Source organism: Octopus bimaculoides, unplaced genomic scaffold (genome assembly GCF_046866305.1).
Source record: "Octopus bimaculoides isolate indiv1 unplaced genomic scaffold, ASM4686630v1 contig113, whole genome shotgun sequence".
NCBI classification, from domain to species: domain Eukaryota; kingdom Metazoa; phylum Mollusca; class Cephalopoda; order Octopoda; family Octopodidae; genus Octopus; species Octopus bimaculoides.
This window is the reverse complement of record NW_028315363.1, coordinates 74,038-96,428: the sequence shown is the minus strand read 5'-3', so window position 1 is coordinate 96,428 and position 22,391 is coordinate 74,038. Positions and strand designations below refer to the sequence as shown.

General features: G+C 38.3%; 1 protein-coding gene and 1 long non-coding RNA gene across 5 annotated transcripts; one reads left to right on the top strand and one right to left on the bottom strand.

The window, feature by feature from the left end:
- Positions 1-229: 229 nt before the first annotated feature.
- LOC106883732 (neuroglian) lies at positions 230-21,999 on the bottom strand. Of its 2 annotated transcripts, XM_089346718.1 has the most exons (9): positions 21,564-21,693; positions 16,525-16,898; positions 15,091-15,219; positions 12,837-12,939; positions 11,633-11,826; positions 7,971-8,105; positions 6,387-6,530; positions 1,339-1,626; positions 230-345 (listed from the first exon to the last, which is right to left on the bottom strand). In XM_089346718.1, the coding sequence occupies exons 1-9, from the start codon at positions 21,650-21,652 to the stop codon at positions 230-232; spliced, it is 1,572 nt and encodes a 523-aa protein (XP_089202844.1). In that variant the 5' UTR covers positions 21,653-21,693. The 2 variants fall into 2 exon arrangements, with proteins under 2 accessions (XP_089202844.1, XP_089202843.1); XM_089346717.1 differs by lacking the exons at positions 230-345; positions 1,339-1,626 and adding an exon at positions 5,008-5,160 and having other exon boundaries at positions 21,564-21,999.
- Positions 11,728-20,270, top strand: LOC149129205 (uncharacterized). Of its 3 annotated transcripts, none has more exons than XR_016240268.1 (3): positions 11,728-11,866; positions 17,696-17,907; positions 20,090-20,270. It is a non-coding gene; the product is annotated as an uncharacterized LOC149129205 (long non-coding RNA). The 3 variants fall into 3 exon arrangements; XR_016240269.1 differs by having other exon boundaries at positions 12,338-17,907; XR_016240270.1 differs by having other exon boundaries at positions 11,729-11,866; positions 12,341-17,907.
- Positions 22,000-22,391: the final 392 nt, after the last annotated feature.

The window sequence follows — 22,391 nt, the reverse complement described above, 5'->3', positions numbered from 1 at the left end:
TATATATATATATATATAGATATATATATATATATATATATATGTGCTGAGAAAGAAAGGGAAAGAAGGAGAGAAAGAAGGTGTAATACTTTTCATAAAACCCTTCTCCCTACAGCATCTCCTTCCACTACACCACCACATATCTGCACACCACAAAATTATCATGTCCACACTGCCACCACCACAATCACACGACTACACCACCCCCACTACACTCAAACAACAATACTTACGTAGGTTGTGGTTCACCACTGGCCTTGCATGGAAGTGCCACAATCTCTGACTCTTTAAACAGTACCTGGGCAGGTAGGTTGATTAACATCACAGGTGGCTGGGTACCTGTAACTGAAAGAGAAGAGCATCACTATCATACACACACATAATCATCATATCTAATCAGCAGCAGCATCATAAGACCCATGCCTCATGCTTGCATGAGTCAAACATAGTTTATTAAGGCAGAATTTCCATAGCTGGATGCTCTTCCTGTTGCCAGCACTCACCTATTTCCAAATAAAGTAATATTTCTCTATAGGTAGCAAGACATGGTTTTGCCAAATATATTTTCAAATTTCAGCACAGGGCCATTACTTTTTGAGGAGAGGGAACTAATCAGTTATATCGGCCCCATTACTTAACTGGTCATTTTTTTTTTATTGACTCTGGACTCGTTGATGATAGGCCAAGTCAACCTTGGTAGAATTTGGACTTAGAATGTAAAGGACGAAATACTGCTAAGTATTTTGTTCAGTGTTCTCACAGTTCAGCCAGCTTGTCACCTTATGTTTTTGTAAAATGGAAGAAATGATCAACTTTCATTTGCAACAATCACATGATAACAAGAGAATGAGACACAAACATACACACACTCAAACTTTCATACATATGCATACATGAGGCAGTTATGAAGGGCTATGAAGACCAAACTCCTAGGAAAACTAACAAAAGTGCTCTTGTTTTATTAAGACAATTCCCCTGCACACAAGTCCTTACTTTCAATGGCTGCTGTGCATCACTGTGGTTTTGGAATAGTTGATCACCATCCCTATTCTGAATATAAGCCCCATTTGACAATCATCCATTCCCCAAAATGAAGAAACTCTTTGCTGGAAACTAGTATTGCAGTGATGACACCAAATCTGCTCTTGATCAACTTCATATTTGCTTTTGCTGACATTTTTAAGCAACAGGATGAAAACTTTTTTGCCAATGGGATCTGAGCAGTGTGTGGACCACAAGGGTAATTATGTTGAAAAATAAATCTCATTTATCTTGGTCAGCCCATGAACTTTTAAGCTGATGCTTATATATGTGTGTGGGTGAACAAAATGAGCTTACCTTTGATTGTGAGAAGGGCTGAGGCATTGACAACATTCAATCCATTTGTGGCCACACATGTATAGCGGCCAACATCATTTCTGGTTACATTCCTGATGGTCAATGAACCAGTTTTGTAATTCTGGATGACTCTTTCCTCATCAATGTCTATGACCTTATCATCCTTCAGCCATGTGATCTGCAGGTTGTTGACCTCCATGGAGTCAGTTGTGGCAGCACACATGAACTTTGCATCTGCCTCTTTGTTCACCTCCAGATTCGATGGAGAGACTTCAATTCTTATCTTGACTGCAATGAAATATGAATTATGTTTGTGTGTATGTATATACATCCGTGTGTGTGTGCGTGTGTCTGTGTCTTACAAAATATCTGATCTACTGATGTAGAATGACAACTTATGATAGCATGAAATTATAACATTAACATTAACTACTTCATTATGAAGAGTAGAAGCGAAACTGGTTGACTATGTAAATATTTTTTATTTCATAAATATATTTTTCCCAACATAACATTTTTGTGCATTTTCCTTCTTTTCCATATATTTCACATGGAATTTTGGAAAAAATTTTTCTCAACTCTTTTCACTAATTTTTTTTTTACATATATACATACATTTATATGCATATATATATTTATACATACATATGCATATATATGAGTTCAATCTCTCTGTAAGGTATCTTGGACAAGAAACATATATATATATATATATATATATATATGTTTCTTGTCCAAGATACCTTACAGAGAGATTGAACTCAGAAACTTGTGACTGCAAATTACACTCCTAGCTAATCACCATCCGTATCTGTTACTTTATTGAAGGACCAGTCTCATAGTTAGAATTGAATCCTGGGGAACACAGACATAGGTGACAACTGGAGAGTGGGAGAATGGCACACATACATGTAAAATGAACCTACCTCTTACTTGGAGACGGGCAAACGCTTTGATAAAATCCAATCCATTTGTGGCCACACATGAATAGAGGCCAGCATCCCTTTGTTTTACACTCCTGATGATCAATGAATTGTCTTTGGGCTTCTGGATGATTCTCTTCTCATCAATGGCTATGATATCATCATCCTTGAACCAAACAACATGCAGATTGTCAATCTGCATAGGGTCAGTCATGACAACACATGTGAGTTTTGCATCTTCCCCTTTACACACCAACAAATCTACTGGAAAGTGTTTAAATTTTGTCTTGTCTGCAAAGATGCATGGTTTATGTATAAATAAGGAGCAGTTCTCCATCAGCATCCTGGAGTAGACATACAAAGTGAAATATGGCTCTTGCAGACATTGGAGTGCCCGTGTTAGCTAGTAACATCCTAGACAGATGGGTGGGAAGGAAATAAGTGACAAATAAATATACTCACATCGAACTATAAGTGTCCTTGTTGCTGAAACCATTCCATACTTGTTGCTAGCATTACAACGATAGATGCCGGAATCTGCTAAGACCAAATTCTGAGGAGATTGTCAGAACAATGCAGAAAAATTAGTGGAATATAAATTCTGAGAATTGTGGAACTATTTTTTTCTTTTTGTTGTTAACTTTAATGATTTAATTGGTTGATGGCCTGCACCCGTTATCTATTTTCAGGGTCTTTAACCCCTTCATTACTGTATTTATTTTGAAATGCTCTGTGTTTCTTTCAATTACTTTAAATATAACAAAGAATTTAGTAAAATAACTTAGTTATCATTCAGTTAGTTTTAGGAACATAAATTGTGACTAAGGTTTGGTGGAAGATTTTAATTCAAAACTTATGAAAACAAGACATTTGTACTACAGAGCCAGAGGCGGTTTCAGCTGGGTTGGTATCAAAAGGGTTAAGATATTTGTGCGTATGTAGGGCGGAGAGGGAAGAGATTATTTTCAAACCAGAGACCTTGTTCAAATATGCACATGGTCAACTCTACTTAAGTTACCTTGTAGTATTCATTCAAAATCTTTGCCTTTTTAGTTCAAATTGTGCTGAAGTAGACTTTCCCATTATAGGTTTGGGTGTAAGTTAAATAGATCCTTGCCCAGACACCAAGTTCATATGGGCAAACTTGACTTGGTCACCTCCACTAATCTGCAACCAACGCCACAACCACATTGTGACCATCTACGAAAGAAAGTGACAGCAATAGCAAGCCTGGTCTACTGGAAGAGTACAAATCCAGTTGCTTGTTAATGATGATGATACTGGGCAGTTTAGCTTAATGGTAAAGCACCTGATGCATAATCACAGGGATGTGAGTTCGAGTCTCATGGCTGGCCGGTAACGTATTTTTCTGCAATATACGGATAATTTATCCTGATCACGCTATTTATTAGCATTATCACGCGTTTGAGAATAAAAACATTTATTTCTGTATCTTTCAATACATCTCAACGCTTCTAAAACAAACTTTGTTTACTTTCATCGTAATAATAATAATAATAATAATCATGATAATGGAGTGTTAACAACCAAGTTCGAGAAATATGTCAGAGAAAGTGGAAGCAAGAAGACCGGATATGATTGTAAAGGACAAAAGATGATAAACAAACAGCATAAGATCATAGATTTTGCAATACCATACAATAATATAAAGGATAACAAAGAAATTGAGAAAATTAAGAATTATGAGGAATTAGGTAGAAAGATGAAGAGATTGTGCAAGACTAAAATGACAGTTGTCGCTGTGGTAACTGGTGCACTTGGCACAACACCAAAACTGCTACATTAGAGGCTAGAAGATTTTGGAATTGAGACTTGCATTTTCAACCTGCTGACAGGGAAGTGCCATCATGTAGTCTGCAAGATCTCAAGAAAAGATTCTTGAGATGTGAAGATATTTGTTGTCATCAAATGTTCTGAGTTCAAATTCCGCTGACGTTGACTTCGCTTTTCATCTTTACGGGGTCGATATATTAAGTACCAGTTGCATACTGGGGTCAAGCTAATTGACTGAGCTCCCTCCCCACAAATTTTTGATCTTGTGCCTAGAGTAGAAAAGAATATAACCAGACTTTCATCATCATCATCATCATCATTTAACGTCCGCTTTCCATGCTAGCATGGGTTGGACGATTTGACTGAAGACTGGTGAAACCAGATGGCTACACCAGGCTCCAATCTGATTATGGATAAAATTTCCTAAAATCGTGCAATTATCAGTCACTATCACAACCTGTGGCTCAAGTTCATACCACTTTTCTATTACTTTGAATCCACAAACCAGGGTAACACTCTAATGCACATTTCTACTGATACAGTCATACCTGTACTTACTACTCTTTTTGTGCTAGCTTCCTGTATTTACTCAAGAGATGGTTAATACTTTTGTCTTCTTTTCCACAATATTGTATTTGAAACTCATATCCAAGGGCTATTTGTGTCTTGTATGCTTCACAATCCCCTCCATCCTTCTTTCTTGGTAGGTAGAGCCTGTGGGTGTTACTTGTAGAGTGATGTGCATCGTGCATCTTGAGCAACTTTGCATGTCCTCTATTTAACCTTACTCCTGTAGCCCTGTCATTGTCCATTTTGTAAAAGGAGCAGAGCATCTCAATACCAGTACAGCCTATAAATTCAATGTCTTCATAACATTCCCTCCAAGCCCAAATCACTACTACTACTACTACTACTACTACTGACCTTGATGTTTAGATTGCCGTTGCTCAGTGTCTGGTACCTGCCACCAATCACCTGTTTGCCGTCTTTTGACCAGTGCACATGCACCGAATCACCGCCAGTTGTCCTGCATGTAATGTTTATTGATTGACCCGCAGCATGCTTCTGGGTTTTCTCCTTGTCTTCTAGCATGTCTGGGGCTCGGCTGTAAATTAAGAATGTAGAATAATAATAATAATAATAATAATAATAATAATAATAATAATTACTAATAAATAATAATTATAATAATAATGATAATGATACATACCCAAGGCACACAAAGCTGTGCTCGGTAGTGAAGTGAAAGCACCTTATAAAAATAAAACTACTGAATAATAATAAATAATAATAATAATAATAATAATAATGTTGCTAAGCATTTTGTTCTGCATCCTAACAATTTTGCCAGCTCACTACCTTAATAATAATAATAATAATTATTCTTTCAAATTTTTGTCACAAGGGTAGCTTGGTGGGGAGGTGGGGATGAGTCAATTACATCGACCTCAGTGTTCAACTGGTACTTATTTTATTGACCCCAAAAAGATGAAAGGTAAAGTCGACTTTGGCAGAATTTGTACTCAGAATGTAACAACAGGCGAAATACTGCTAAGCATTTTGTCCAGCTTGCTAAACGATTCTGCCAGCTCACCACCGGTGAGTTCATTACATCAACCTCAGTATTTAACTGGTACTTATTTTATCAGCCCCAAAAGCATGAAAGGTAAAGTTGACCTCAGCAGCATTTGAACTCAGAAAGCAGCAACGGGCGAAATACCAGAAAGCATTTCATCCAGTATGCTAGCAATTCTGCCAGTTCACCATCTTAATAATAATAATAATAATAGTAATAATAATAATAAAAAGAATAATAATAATATTTCTTGCTAATTTTAGCACAAAGCCTGTAGTTTTGAGGGGAGGGGTAAGTGGATTACATTAGCCTCAGTAGTTTACTGGTACTCTATGTTTATTGATTCTGAAATGATAAATGGCAAAGATGACCTTGGTAGGATTTGAACTTAGAATCTAAAGACTTATAATAATTAACACATGAGCTTGCTACCTTTAATGATGTTTTCTGATTTGGGGACGAGACCAGCAATTTTGAGGCGTGTGGATTAGTGAACTGCATTGGCCCTAGTATGTAACTGGTACTGAATTTATCCACCCTTGAAGAATGTAAGGCAAAGTTGAGTTTGCAAACACACGAGGGGGCACACAGATACCAATGTACACAAGTTTGAGGTGGTGATGGTGGTGGTAGTGGTGGTAGTAGTAGTAGTCGTGGTGGTGGTGGTGGTGTGGTGACATATAGTTATAGGAAACAGAATATAAAAAGGGGAATGAATGCCTGCTGCATCAAGGTGTGCCAGGTTCAATACTCACCGAAGACATTTAGAAAGACATTAGTGAAGATATACCCATGGATATTACTGATATTACATTGGATGGTCATGGAATCTTGGGGTGTGAGGTTGATGACAGTCAGGTTGGTTTTCTGTACTATAAACTTATTTTTATTGGGATATTCTGCAAAAATAAAAGGTGTATACATATGTGTGTGTCTGTATGTATGTAGTTATGTATATATATATATATAGAGAGAGAGAGAGAGAGAAAGAGAAAGCTCAAACAGTTTGATTCAAACTCCTTGGTACTCTGAGTTTCAAGCATGATGCTAATTCTCAGCTGTTGGATATCATGCTTGATACTCAGAGTACTGAGGAGTTTGAATCAAACTGCTTTGATCTATACATGTAACTCCCAATAAATGTGTTGAGTGCTCTACTTTTGTTTGTCTACTCAATTGTATGTATGTATGTATATATATATATATATATATATATATATATATATATATATATATATATAGTGTTAGGGAAAAGAACCAAGGTTCATGAACTCATCGATGAAAATCCACTATCACATATAGAAAAATTAATAATTAAAAGCACAATAAATGAGTATAATATAAAACAAAGTAAATATCATAAGATAAAGATAGTATCTTTATCTTATGATGTTTACTTTGTTTTATATTATACTCATTTATTGTGCTTTTAATTATTAATTTTTCTATATGTGATAGTGGATTTTCATCGATGAGTTCATGAACCTTGGTTCTTTTCCCTAACACTATATATTTTTATATATTATAATCTATAAAGCTCAATTTAATTTAAATTTTTTATAAATTGATTTGAATTGAGTTTTTTACCTGTAATTTTGGATTTTGTCCCTAATATTATTATATATATATATAAACACACACACATACACACACATTATATATACATATATATATATATTTGTGTGTGTGTGTGTGTATCCTGCTATATATATATGTATGTATGTATATATATATATATATATATATATATATATATATACTCACCTATACACAAATATACAATGAGAAAGAGGGTGAGTGAGAGAGAGAGAGAGATACCACACATTAAGATAAACATTTTCCTGTATTTCAAACTTTAATAGTTGAAATAAATTTCATATGAAATGCATTTATACATCAAAATATATCCTTTTGATTCAACCTGGTAAATCTACCCAAAGTTATACATACACACACACACTCATATACAGGTTGACATTAAAAAATTCAGCATCCTCCGGACCTGAAGAGTGCCAGATTTTCAAAAATGCTGGACTTTTTATGGTTATATATGCTGTATATATTTAAGAGAAAATTACTACCTGTACAATCCTTTAAAAAAAGAAAATTAAGCACTAAGTGAAAAGCAAATGAAATTTTAATGTTCACTAGCTAAATAAAATAGTTCTACAGAATTTTAATTCAGTTAAATAAAATCAATCCTCAGAATTTTAACCTGGTAAATTTGAAAATGTGCTCTGAAATCCGTGCCAGAAATCTGAAAGAACTGGATTTTTGAATGTCAACTGTATACACATATACACCATCATTATCATCTCATCATCAGTGTCACTACTTACGGTAAATATCTATGCCATTGATGTACCACAAGTGTTTACTGATGGGAGGTTTGCTGGTTCCATTACAGGTGAAGGTAGCTGAACCGCCATCACTGGCCACAATACTTTTTGGTTTTGTGGTCCATTCAGGTTTAGCTGAAACACACAAAATTAACAAAAACAACTGTAATACCAACAAAATCAACAACTACAACATTTATTGTGTTATCACACCATCACTCTCTCTTCTAACTTGCTCTCTCTCCTATTTCTTTGGTACTGTCTTTATTTAGATAATATTTTCCTAAATCTCATAACATAGAACTTTTAGCACACATAATGTTAAAGTCAGATATGCTTGCTTAGATACTGACAGCTCCAACACTGCATTCCACAACAGAATAAAACCATTCACCCATACTCAGTCCTATGTGTATGTTGTTGTTGTTGGCACTCCGTCGCTTACGACGTCGAGGGTTCCAGTTGATCCGATGAACGGAACAGCCTGCTCATGAAATTAACGTGCAAGTGGCTGAGCACTCCACAGACACGTGTACCCTTAACGTAGTTCTCGGGGATATTCAGCGTGACAGTGTGACAAGGCTGACCCTTTGAATTACAGGCACAACAGAAACAGGAAGAAAGAATGAGAGAAAGTTGTGATGGAAGAGTACAGCAGGGTTCACTGCCATCCCTTGCCGGAGCTTCGTGGAGCTTTTAGGTGTTTTCGCTCAATAAACACTCACAACGCCCGGTCTGGGAATCAAAACCACGATCCTATGACCGCGAGTCCGCTGCCCTAACCACTGGACCATTGCGCCTCCACCCTATGTGTATACTACCTTGTAATTACTGACAACCTAACAATTGCCTCTCAAAATCTGTGATCAGTGGAGCTACCATCATGCCATTTAATGACATCATGAGCCTATGTGCCTATGTAGTAACATAGGCACAACATTCAATGACTTCAAATAATGAAAAAAAGCCAAAACTTACAACAGGACAAAAGCCTTACTATCAAAGAAGCTGACAAAGGTAGTGAAAAAATCTTTATTAAAATATGCTTCCAGTTCAGCATTCTGGCTTTTTTTCATTTTCCTATTATTTCTCCACATGCGGTTAACACAACCCCACTATTTACTGACTAATATATATATATATCATCATCATCATCGTTTAACGTCCGCTTTCCATGCTAGCATGGGTTGGACGATTTGACTGAGGACTGGTGAAACCGGATGGCAACACCAGGCTCCAGTCTGATTTGGCAGAGTTTCTACAGCTGGATGCCCTTCCTAACGCCAACCACTCAGAGAGTGTAGTGGGTGCTTTTACGTGTCACCCGCACGAAAACGGCCACGCTCGAAATGGTGTCTTTTATGTGCCACCCGCACAAGCCAGTCCAGGGGCACTGGCAACGATCTCGCTCGAAAATCCTACAGGAGCCAGTCAGGCGGTACTGGCAACGGCCACGCTCAAAATGGTGCATCTCATGTGCCACCCGCACAAGAACCAGTCCAGGGGCACTGGCAACGATCTTACTTGGCTTGCCGGGTCTTCTCACGCACAGCCCATTTCCAAAGGTCTCGGTCCATAGTCATCGCCTCGGTGAGGCCCAATGTACGAAGGTCTTGCCTCACCACCTCAGCCCAGGTCTTCCTGGGCCTACCTCTTCCACGGGTTCCCTCAACTGTTAGGGTGTGGCACTTTTTCACGCAGCTATCCTCCTCCATTCTCACCACATGTCCATACCAGCGCAATCGTCTCTCTTGCACGCCACAACTGATGCTTCTAATGTTCAGCTTTTCTCTCAAGATACTTACACTCTGACGGGTATTCACATTGACATTACACATCCAACGGAGCATACTGGCTTCATTCCTTGCGAGCTTACGTATGTCCTCAGCAGTTACAGCCCATGTTTCACTGCCATGTAGCATGGTTGTTCGTACGCATGCGTCATACAGTCTGCCTTTTACTCTGAGTGAGAGTCCCTTTGTCGCCAGCAGGGGTAAGAGCTCTCTAAACTTTGCCCAGGCTATTCTTATTCTAGCAGCTACACTTTCAGCGCACCCACCCCCACTACTAACTTGGTCGCCCAGATAGCGGAAGCTATCGACTACCTCTAGTTTTTCACCCTGGAATGAGATAGAAGTTGTTTCCTGTTTGTTTGCAGTCTTTATTGCACCTGAACATCTGCCACAAACAAAAACTAACTTGCTAGTTAACCTGCCTTTGATGTTGCTGCACCTCTTATGTGTCCATAGCTTGCACCGGGTACATCTTATAGAGTTACTACCTACTCCTTTTCTACATACTGAGCAGGGCCATCTACCTGAAGGGGTTTGTGTTTTATCTACCTTCCTACTTATTAGGATTTTGGTTTTAGCTAGGTTGACTCTAAGGCCCTTCAGTTCTAGACCTTGCTTCCACACCTGAAACTTCTCCTCTATATATATATATATATATATATATATATATATATGAGTCATCTAAGAGACCATAATTCAGAGAGGAGATGCACTTGTATAACTGTCAGTAGAGTGGGTATATTATCTGAATTTTATAGTATGAAGTATCCATCATGGCTGGTCTTATTTCCTTCCATATATGAGAAAGTCTGGAGGTGATGTACAGGTATTATATATGAGAAAAAATAAGGTACTCAGAGATCTGGATGGTTGTACATTTACAGATTTTTATTAATATGTCACATGTTTTTATAAATCATATATTAGCGCTTTCATCTACTCTAATAGATTCTTCAGATTTAAATGTACAACCATCCAGATCTCTGAGTACCTTACTTTCTTTTTCTAGTATATATATATATATATATATATATATATATGTATATATATATATTACATACAAAAATAAGAGGAATGACCAGCAAATGTGGATCCCTATATGCTAGAAATAGATGCCGAATCATCTAACCACGAAAGAAATATGTTCTCAGTAAAAAAATTTTGCGACAAAACAGACTGTAAACGGGCAAGACAAATGAAAAAAATACTAAATTAAAAATGGTTTCACCTGTTAAAATTTACATAAGTAAATATCTGCAGGATCGTCAGCGTAAGTCTATCGATATGAGAATATAACTTCCAGAACTAGACACAAGACGTCCATCCATAAAGGAACACGTGTAGAGTTCTGCAAATTACATTCAGTGTATCCTTTCAAATGTCTTCAATCTGGCGCGCTAAGTTCGGAAATAATTCTGCAGTTAATAATCAGTTTTTTAATTTAGTATGTTTTTCATTTGTCTTGCCCGTTTACAGTCTGTTTTGTCGCAAAATTTTTTTTACTGAGAACATATTTCTTTCGTGGTTAGATGATTCGGCATCTATTTCTAGCATATAGGGATCCACATTTGCTGGTCATTCCTCTTATTTTTGTATGTAATATAATTTTAATCCTCGGATTTTTTTTAATATGCTAGACCACTGGTTTTAATTGATTAATTTCAATTTCTACCCTCATTAATTAATTTTATATATATATATATAGATGGATGGATGGATATGCTTACACATGAATTTATACTGATACATATCAAGTATGAGTCTACAGTTACCCAGGTTGATATGATCAATTAAGATAATGTCCCAGCATGACCATAGACCAAAGACTGAAATCAGTAAAAGAATAACGGAATAATTATTCAGGCTTACATTCAATCTTCACTCTCATGGCTCGTAGCAATATCTGACCAGAGCTTATTTCACTTGCATGGCATTCATAATTTCCCTCATCCTCAAACCTAGCATCCAGAATATTGAGTTGATGATTAAAGTTAGAAAATGTATACTTTGTATTCTGCTGTATCCTTTTATTATTTCGGTACCACCTGATCTCTGGTGTCGGACTGGGAATGAGAGAAGAAACACCGAGAATGACTGTTAAAAGTAAGTATAATATCTTATACACTTCAAATATATACAAAATAAATTTATACCCAACAAATACAATCAAAATATATTGATAAATGTTATTATGTCTTAGGAGAGTTATAACAACAATAATGTGAACACATGTACTGGCTTGAAGGGAGCTGGAAGTTATGGGTCACTGAAAAGGTTGTGAACATCAGCAAAACAACATTGATAGATAAACAAACAACCAATTGATTGCTTAACCAACACAGTAAACAGTGATCGGTTAGGTAATTGATTAGATATTTAACCTATTGACAAATGATAAAAGTAGTGGAGTTGAACCGGTGCATGTGTTATTACTATTGGTGTAATGGCTCTCCTTTCTTGTAATGTATATTGAGCTTGTTAACTTTCCCAGTTTCTCCACTGTAGATCCTGTCATTTTATAAAGAGCTCGACATACTTTGTTTTCAAACTCTTTATATCTTCCTTTCTATTTAGCAGCAAGCCACAGAGCCCTTAGTTTCCTCCGAGTACCATCTGATGCACCAGTTTCATAACCTGTAGTTTCCTGTCGGGAAGAGGTCTTTGCTGTAGCATTTATCGATCTGCAGTAGTTTGAGTCCGAGGATGATTATTCATTATTATTGTGGAACTTGAAGTAGATAAAACCATAAACAATAAAGGTGTAGAATATTGGGATAAAAAAGCTCCTTGAATGTAAAAGGATTGTCAGACGCTGTTAATGATCATCATTATCATCATCATCATCATCGTTTAACGTCCGCTTTCCATGCTAGCATGGGTTGGGTAATAGAATATGTGTTGTTGGTGGTGGTCACGTACAGATGGTGGAGCTGGTGCTGTATGGATGGTAGAGGTGGGAGTGTTAATATTGTGGTGTAGTGCTATTAGTGGTGGTGGTGTGGTTAAAGAATGCTGATTGCTGTGCCAATAAAGATGATGTGCATGGAAGAGAATGAAGCAGAATTGAACTCACTGTCCACCGAATATACACTGCAACTTCACAGTGTCTCCTTTCAGAAAGACCGTCTCATAAGGGGTAGCACTGAGGATATGAATCTGGTAGTCTTTAGTCTCCTCTGAAAGTAAACAAAAGATATATGGTAATATTTCATTTAGACATTGTGATACTAATAACCTGTTGTTACAACTCAATATACTAGGAACGATGGGTAAATTGTCTCCATTTTATATTTTTGATTTCCTGAAAATTGCATTGTTTGTTTTTGATTTTGTTGACTACACAGTATAGTAGGGTCAGTTGGGCACTGTCTGTGAGAAAAAGTGCACCATGATGCAATTCACACAACTAGAAATTTGGCATGCTGTACTGCTAAGCATTCATATCAGAAGCTCCAATAGGAACATTTCAGAGTGTTTGTGTGTCAATTTGAGAACAGTGCAGCGGATTCAGAAAGAGTTGGATGAGTCTAATGGTGATTAAGAAGGTACGGCAGCTTGGAAAACTCATTCTGATAAGAAAAGAACTTATGAATTTGTTGTTAAGATCCAGGCCATGATTGACAACAATCCCACCAAGTCAAGCAGATCCATTGCCGAGGGCATGGGAATGTCTGAGTTTCTTATCAGACAGGTAGTGCATGAAGGCATTCAGTATTTCTTATACAGGATGAGAAAGGGCCAATTTTTATCCCAAGCCATCAAGAACAAGAGGAAACTGAATATGCTTTGGTTTTTCTCAGATGAGAAAAATTTCTGCCAGGAATGCCATGTCCCAAAATGTGTACAGAGAGTGATAAAAATCGAACAGTCATTCATCATTATTGTGTTTGGAGTGATCACTAGTGATGGTAACGTTATGCCTTCATTCATCTTCCCGCATGGCCTCAGACTCAACACAGAGGTCTACATCAAATGCCTGGAGGAGGTACTACAGCCCTGAGTTAAGAGGGTGGCTGCTGGAAGATCCTATGTCTAGCAACAGGACTCTTCACCATGCCACACAAGCAGGAGAACTCAGTCATGGCTGTCAGACAATTTCTGCGTCCACATCACCCCTAACATATGGCCACCTAACTCTCCAGACAGCAGCTCCCTTGAGTAGTATATGTGGGGAGCAGTTGAGCGAGAGACCAACAGAACTCCTTGTAACACCAAAGAAGAACTGAAGGCAAAGATTATGGCAGCATTTACCAACTTAAACAAGGAGACTGTTCAGAAGAGTTACAGGAGATTCCAAAGTCGTCTGGAGGCCATGGTTGAAGCCAAAGCGATTTTACTGAATAAATCTACTCTTCAGTATTTCAAGATATTTCTATGTAATTTTGGTAAAATGGGGTGTCAGTGTTATTTTCATTTTTGCTTAAATTAGATGACACTTTATTCACCACACCATATATATATATATATCTTTTATCTTATACTTGTTTCAGTCATTAGACTGTAGCCATGCTGGGTCATCACCTTGGAAGGTTTTACTAAAACAAATCAATCCAAGTTATGGGAGCATAAACACTCCAACACCGGTTCTCAAGTGGTAGTGGAGGACAAACACAGACAGAAAGATATACACACACAGAAAGATATACACATATACAAATATATATGCAATGGGCTTCTTTCAGTGTTCATCTACCAAATTCACTCACAAGACTTTATTTGGTCCGAAGCCATTGTAGAAGATACTTGCCCAAGGTGCCATGCAGTGGGACTGAACTTGGAACCATGTGGTTGGGAAGCAAACTTCTTACTACACAGCCACATTTGCACCTCATTAGCCTCATAAAAGTGGTCCTTCTGTTCATTTGGTAGGCCCGCTTGTGGGGTGTAGGTAGATATAATTGTAGTTATACTATTCTGCAAGACTAGCTTGAGCATGCCTTTTCATTTCATTAGTTAGCATAGGGCATGTCATTGTTATTTTCTGAAAAAGTTCAATAAAACTTAGTTGAATAAAATACTGACTAAAAATACACATATCCTCAAATATTGTCTGCACCCTGTATATATATTATGCAGCTATATTCATGTATATCGGTCTCTCATTTCGCTTACTAAAGTGCACATAGGCATTAGATTATAAGATAATTTTAGGAACTAATTATGTACAATTCTTGATTATTTTATCATTTCAAAAATTAATTAAAACACATAGAGGACAGTGTATTTCGTTATAAATGTCCTGAAATGTTTAAAACATTAAATCTTGTCTATAAACCACTTTAATACCACTCAATATGTCTTCATTTGGAAATGAAAAAAAAACTCACCTGGTGAGGTCCTCAGATAAACGGTTTTACCCACTGTGGTTGCTCGTGCAAACATATTGGAAGCAATGCAAACATAGGCAGTGTTTTTGTTGGAGTCTTCTTCGAGTACATTAGCAAAGACAAGGTTGGCTGAAAAAGAATTAGGAGAATAGGTGTGGAGAGAATTTTGTGTATATTTCTGAGTGTGGAATTATTATTTTACATTAATATTTTAATATTGGTGTCTTCATCTTGGTTGTTTTATCCACATCTTCACCACTATGCACTCCAGTCTTGTTCAAGTCCCTGTTATATTTGATAATGTTCCTGGAATATGGAACTATTGATGGATACTTGAGAAACTACTGTATTTCATTATTTCAGGTGTCTGTTGCAGTTGAACATGGAGGCGCAATGGCCCAGTGGTTAGGGCAGCAGACTCACGATCATAGGATCGTGGTTTCGATTCCCAATCCAGACGTTGTGAGTGTTTATTGAGCGAAAACACCTAAAGCTCCACGAGGCTCCGGCAGGGGATGGTGGTGAACCCTGCTGTACTCTTCCACCACAACTTTCTCTCACTCTTACTTCCTGTTTCTGTTGTGCCTGTAATTCAAAGGGTAAGCCTTGTCACACTGTGTCACGCTGAATATCCCCGAGAACTATGTTAAGGGTACACGTGTCTGTGGAGTGCTCAGCCACTTGCACGTTAATTTCACGAGCAGGCTGTTCCATTGATCGGATCAACTGGAACCCTGGACGTCGTAAGCGACTTAGTGCCAACACACAACAGTTGCAGTTGAGAATGAATGAAAATATTGCCAGCAACTTGGTTGAGAAGAAACCATCTGCAGGGGTTAGCTGTCCTTAGCAATCACAAATCACTGAACTATTTAAGTCATAGTTGTAACTCTACCAATGCAACTATGTACAACCAACTTACCTGTTAGTCAGTGGGGTGTTTCAATTTAAAAGTTTCAATCTTCTACATTAATATTTTGATTGAAAGCAGTAGCAGGGAATCAATTATATAAGATAATGTAGTTCCAGATTTGCTATGTCTGAATAAAAGTCCAAATGGTCACTAACACTAACTACTATACTATACATTAGATAATGTAGTCCAAGATAAATAGTGTCTTAATAAAAGATGGGAGAGTGACGGCTGGAACATCTTTGATCATGCCTCTTTTGCATCAGGGCTGATCTTGGGCTAAGTAACTGCAACAACAACTATTGCCACTAATAACAACTATTATACTATACATTAGGTAATGTAGTCCTAGGTACACTATGTTTGAATAGATGGGATGGTCACTGCTGGAACATCTTTGACTATGTCTGTCTAAGGATCAGGACTGACCTAGAGCTAAACAACAATACACTGATATCTATACATCAAAGAAGACAAAGCAGTATTGGTAGTGGTGGCACTGGTAAGAAGGTAATACTAACCTTGGTGGTCCATTAGGATTCGCTCAGTGAAGTCAAAGTCCTTGAATGACCCATCATTGTGTTTCAATACCCATGTCACATTGGCCTCAGGGTAACTGATTGGCTTGTTACAAGAGAAGAGGAGAGATGCCCCTGGTGATACATCATATGAATATGGTGCCTCTTTCATGTATGACTGCAGGAAGGCAAGACGTAATTCAACGATGCTTGACATGGCCACCCCATAAGAGTTGTTTGCAAAGCATTGATATGTGCCAGCATGTTTCCTTTTGGGTTGCTTGAACACAAGTGTTCCCTCGTGTGGTACGGTGAGGATATGTCTGCCATGTCTGCCAGCCATGTTGAAGTCTTTTTTGTTCTTTTTCCACGTGTATCTGGTTGTAGGAGAGAGGGAAAAAGATGAAGATGGAAATGGGGATAGAGAGTAGGTGGATGTACTTATAAATGAAGTGATAATGGGTGTAAGTTGAGAGAAGTGGAAGGGAGGATAGGGGTCTGTATGTGTGTGCATGCGTGTGTGTGTGAGAAAGAGAGGGAGAGACAGTGTGTGAAGAGATAGATTAGAAACAGTATTGTGAGATAAAAGGTAGAAAGAGAGTAGGGAGCAAGAATGAGGATGAGGATGATGTTGTTGTTTTATGTTTTATTGTTTTATTAGTTTCAGCCCATAAATATTTTTCTTTTATCAGCCAGCTAAAACTTAGCTGGCCAAAGCTTTGAAGCCACTGTCAATAATATTCTTATTCATTTGCTTGCTCCATGCTCTTGCTTGATGAAGCTGGGATCATGCAAGGTCCTCTGCATTCAGAACCCATGTAACATGGAGTATAGCTACTCCTACTCAAGCATCATACAATCTACCTTTCACTCTGAAAGAAAGTCCTTTTGCTGCCAACAGAGGTAGTAAGCTCTCTGAACTTTCTCCATCTTATTTGTATTCTATTGGGTTGTCCGGAAAGTTTGTGCCGATTTATAGTAGATTACCTTTCGACTTATTTATTTGAGTCCATAAAATAGGATTTGACTACACCTCCATTTAGAGCACAGTTTAAGCTATCTTTTCGTGGAAGAAGGTTTATGTTCCTATAACCTGTGTTAATTCTGTAACCCTTCAAAATGGAAGATAAGAAAGTTCATTTTCAGCACTTGATGCTTTTCTTTTTCTGTAAAGGGTTAAATGCCTCATAAGCAACCAAAGAAATATGCACAGTTTACGGTGATGTTTCTTTATCTGAAAGAACTGTACGGAAGTGGTTCGCAAGGTTCCAAGCTGGAGATTGTAGCCTTATTGATAAAGAGCGATCAGGCAGACCATCCACTACAGATGATGACCAAATCAAGTCATTAATTGAGAATAACCCACACTGCACACCCCGAGAATTGGTAGAAAGCCTCAGCCTATCAAAATCCGTTGTTCATGAGCACCTGGTAAAGCTTCGGTACACAAATCGCTACGATGTTTGGGTACCATATGAGTTGAGTGAGAAGAACCTTTTGGATCGCATTTCCATCTGTGATTCGCTTTATAAACGGAATGGAAATGCTCCTGTTTTACAGCAAATTGTGACAGGTGGTCTTCCCTATTGAATGTTTTACTTTGGTCTAAATAGACCAATGCCCCTCCTTTGCCGGCTAATTTCCCAACCCTATCTAAGGTGTAGCGGAGAAGGTGAAGATTATCCTAGATCAACCTGCCTGGGATTGCATATAATTGCACTATAATTACAGATACTATCCCACTTGCTCGGGTCTTTTTGGACCAGCGTCACAACTCCCTGGCTCACAGATCTGGGTATCCTCCCATTCTGTTGCCAGTTTGCATAGACACCTGCCAGTATGTCCCAGAACAAGTCTGGCATACAACAATAAAAGTCATAGAGCAGACCATCTAGCCCTGGCGACTTTTTCCCGGTGCACTTGGCCAACACCTCTCTTACTTCCGCAGGAGTGATCGGTCCTTCACAGCATTCAGCCTCACGTGCCGAGAGTTGCGGCCCACCAGCTAGGAAGTCCTTTAAGGTCTCCCCACGCTCAAGCGGCCCACCCTCCCTGAACAACCGAGTGAAATGCTGGTGAAAGACTTTCTGCATTTCCTCCTGTCCATAGATCTTGTGTCCCTGTTCGTCTGTTAAAGACTTTATAGAGGACTTTTTACCTCTCTGACTCTCCTCATGGCGTGCCCATCCGGCAACATTAATACCTTCTCGTTTCCCTGCACGTAGCTTAGCTCTGACTCTGCAACCTTCATGCTTGGCGTTGAGGTGATGGTACAAAACCGTTCTTGCTGCCAACACTCTAGATGCAGAGCCAGATTCCATTGCTCATCTAAGTTCACAAAATTGTGGACAGCTAGCACTATTCTTATCTCTTTCCTTAACAAATAACCTATCTAGGTACAATCTGCACGAGCTGTCGTTGATAGACAGCTACCAACCTGAAGGACTGCTTACTCGCATGAGTCACATCTAGTACAACCAGCCTATCTTCTGGCTCCAGAAAGACAGTACTTACCTGTAAGTCCAAGTTCTTCCTGATAAGGATTGCCACTCAGAAGAGGCGAGAACGCTTGAGGTCCATTCTTCTTGGACTTGGTTACAATAGCCATATCTATTCTATGAGAAACGAGGTCGTCCAGAAAGCAAGCCTGTTTCCATTTTGACCCCATTCCATGCACATTCAAACAACCTAACTTAATCATCGAAGAAAAATAAAAACTTATGGTTGCAAGATGGGGGCATGGCAGTTTCTGTCTGCATGCCTCCTCCATGCTCCCCGTAGCTGCTGGGCTTTTTACTGGTGTTGCCACCAGGCTCTGGGTAGGGGTGGCTGCCGAGCTGATTGTTCGTGACATCTTTGTCTCTCATATGTTCTTGGAGGAGTTTCTCCCTCCATTCTTCTTCTCCCACCTTTGCATAACGAAACTCCATCTCAGTGTCTGTACATTTAAAAAATTTTATACGTGGATGGGCTTTGATTAGCCTGACCACTTTTTCATTTTTTATATTAAACATCACTATTTTGTCTGTTTTTTAAAAAACTTTTAAGTGTTGGGAGGTGGGGTATTGCAAACTGTTTCCTGACATAAGTCGTGCCAGGGATGCGGAATTGGGGATTTTTTTTTGTGGTTTGTCTGCATAGTTGCTATTTTTCTCTTTTGATTGGGGAGGGGAGTCAGGGGTATGTGTTTTCTTTCTTTTGTTGGTTACTGTTGTAAACTCCATCTCTTCTGGTTCGTTTTGCTTCATCTCCTCTGCCTTTTGAGTTTCATTGAATTTTTCTTTCTGTTGTTCTTTTTCATTTCCAGTTAATTTCCTTTTTCTTTGGTCTTTTTGTTATGTTTATCGTCGTATTTTTTTCTTCCTCTGTGTTTGGAGGAGGGGCAGAGGAGATGAAGCAAAAAGCAAAACGAACCAGAAGAGATGGTTTAAAAAAAAAACAGACAAAATAGTGATGTTTAATATAAAACATGAAAAAGTGGTCAGGCTAATCCACGTATAAAATTTTTTAAAAGTACAGACACTGAGACAGAGTTTCGTTATGCAAAGGTGGGAGAAGAAGAATGGAGGGAGAAACTCCTCCAAGAACATGTGAGAGACAAATTAATTAAAGATCTTACGAACGATGTAATTGCGGGCACATTAATAATCATCCCGGCAGCCACCCCTACCCACACCAGTAAAAAGCCCAGCAGCTACGGGGAGCATGGAGGAGGCATGCAGACAGAAACTGCCATGCCCCCATCTTGCAACCGTAAGTTTTTACTTTTCTTTCCGATGATTAAGTTAGGTTGTTTGAATGTGCATGGAATGGGGTCAAAATGGAAACAGACTTGTTTTCTGGATGACCTCGTTTCACATAGAATAGATATGGCTATTGTAACCAAGTCCAAGATGAGTGGACCTCAAGTGTTCTCGCCTCTTCTGAGTGGCTACGAGAAATTTATTTCTCCTAGCCAAGGAGGAGGTGCAGGCGTGGCAGTCCTTATCAGGAAGAACTTGGACTTACAGGTAAGTACTGTCTTTCTGGAGCCAGAAGATAGGCTGGTTGTACTAGATGTGACTCATGTGAGTAAGCAGTCCTTCAGGTTGGTAGCTGTCTATGCTCCTCAGGAGTGTAGGCAGTCTGGTTTTTACCGGGACCTGGAACCCTTTCTAGTGACGTCTAAATCGTTAGTTTTGGTAGGGGACTTCAACACTATCCTCAATGCACAGGTCGATAGTGTGGGCTCAACTGATAGGAAAGGGAATCCTTGCCTCAAGGGTCTACTAGAGAGCTATAATCTAGTAGACAGTTACCAACTGGATGAGCTGAGCGTTCCACAGTGGACATGCTTAACGGTATTTCATCTGTTTTTAAGTTCTGAGTTCAAATTCTGCAGAGGTTGACTTTGCCTTTCATCCTTTCAGGGTTGCTAAATTAAGAACCAGTTGCATACTGGGGTTGATCTACTCAACTGGCCTCCTCCCCACAAAATTTCAGGCCTTGTGCCTAGACTAGAAGAGAATATTCACATACCTATTTGCGACATAGGTCGCGTTTCCTCTACGATTTTAAATGGTCAGAAATCGTCCGGTAATTGCCATTTGAATGGAAATTTTGTTTTCACTATAAAACACATACTGCTAGGTTTGTACCACCCCCTTCAGATTCAACTACACTCTAGCTTTTAAATACAAAATACCTCATAAGTAATATAAACGTCCGAAATTCTCTGGTGGCATTAATGAAGATGTTACGTGTCAATTTAATGTGTTAAACTTATCTTTATTAATGTATATCAAATTATACACAGATATAAGTATTAAAACCTGTGATTCCTCCCCATGGACCTTTCTTTTAGAAAATTTTTGCCCGCTGCACTAAAAAGTTTCCTCACCCCTACCATACGCTATTTTGTTTGAACTACATAATTTTGGTTTAACCCATTTGTTCCCATGTTTTCTTATTTATGATTGTGATATCACTTAGTGTTTTCAATTCTCACATGACTACACTAACACCACTACTACTTGTACTACTATTCAAACAACAATACTTACGTCGGTTGTGGTTCACCACTGGCCTTGCACGGAAGTGCCACAGTCTCTGACTCTTTAAACAGTACCTGGGCAGGTGGGTCGATTAACATCACAGGTGGCTGGGTACCTGTTATAGAAAAAAAGAAAGGAGAGGATCACTATGGTTGTGGAGTTATGTGTTTGATTCCTGAACATGTCATGTCAGGTTCAGTCAGTCCCACTGCTAGACAACTTGCACTGATGTCTTCTCCTATAGGCCTGAGATGATCAAGGACTTTTGAGTTGATTTATTAGACAGAAACTGAAAGAAGACTATTGTGGAGTGTGTGTATACACACATACATATATATGTATATACATACATACATGCATACATACATACACACATATATGTATGTGTGTATATGTATATATATATATATACATCTCAAAGATGGAACCTTGTATCTTTGTTGGAAACTGGCTCCCTCCTCAGTGGAAGATTTATAATAATTATAAAATAGAAGAGACATACATACATACATACAAAATGCCCTGTTGTTGATGTTGAAATTCCAATGAAGGAGCTTTGGATCAAGGTTAGAAACCAGCTCTTTCTCTATTGGCAAGAAATCTAGAAGTAAAACTGAAAAAAATGACATGTCTACATCCATCCATTCATCCATCCATCCATGTACATATATATATTGAAGGACATACAAAAATAAAGCATTATATGAAAGCATTATATTTCGGTTGCCTAGTTCCATGAGAGTTACCTTGTCTGTTGGAATACATTTTTAGATTACTGGCGTGTACAATACATGCTCACACATGTATGTATGTATATATATATATATATATATATAG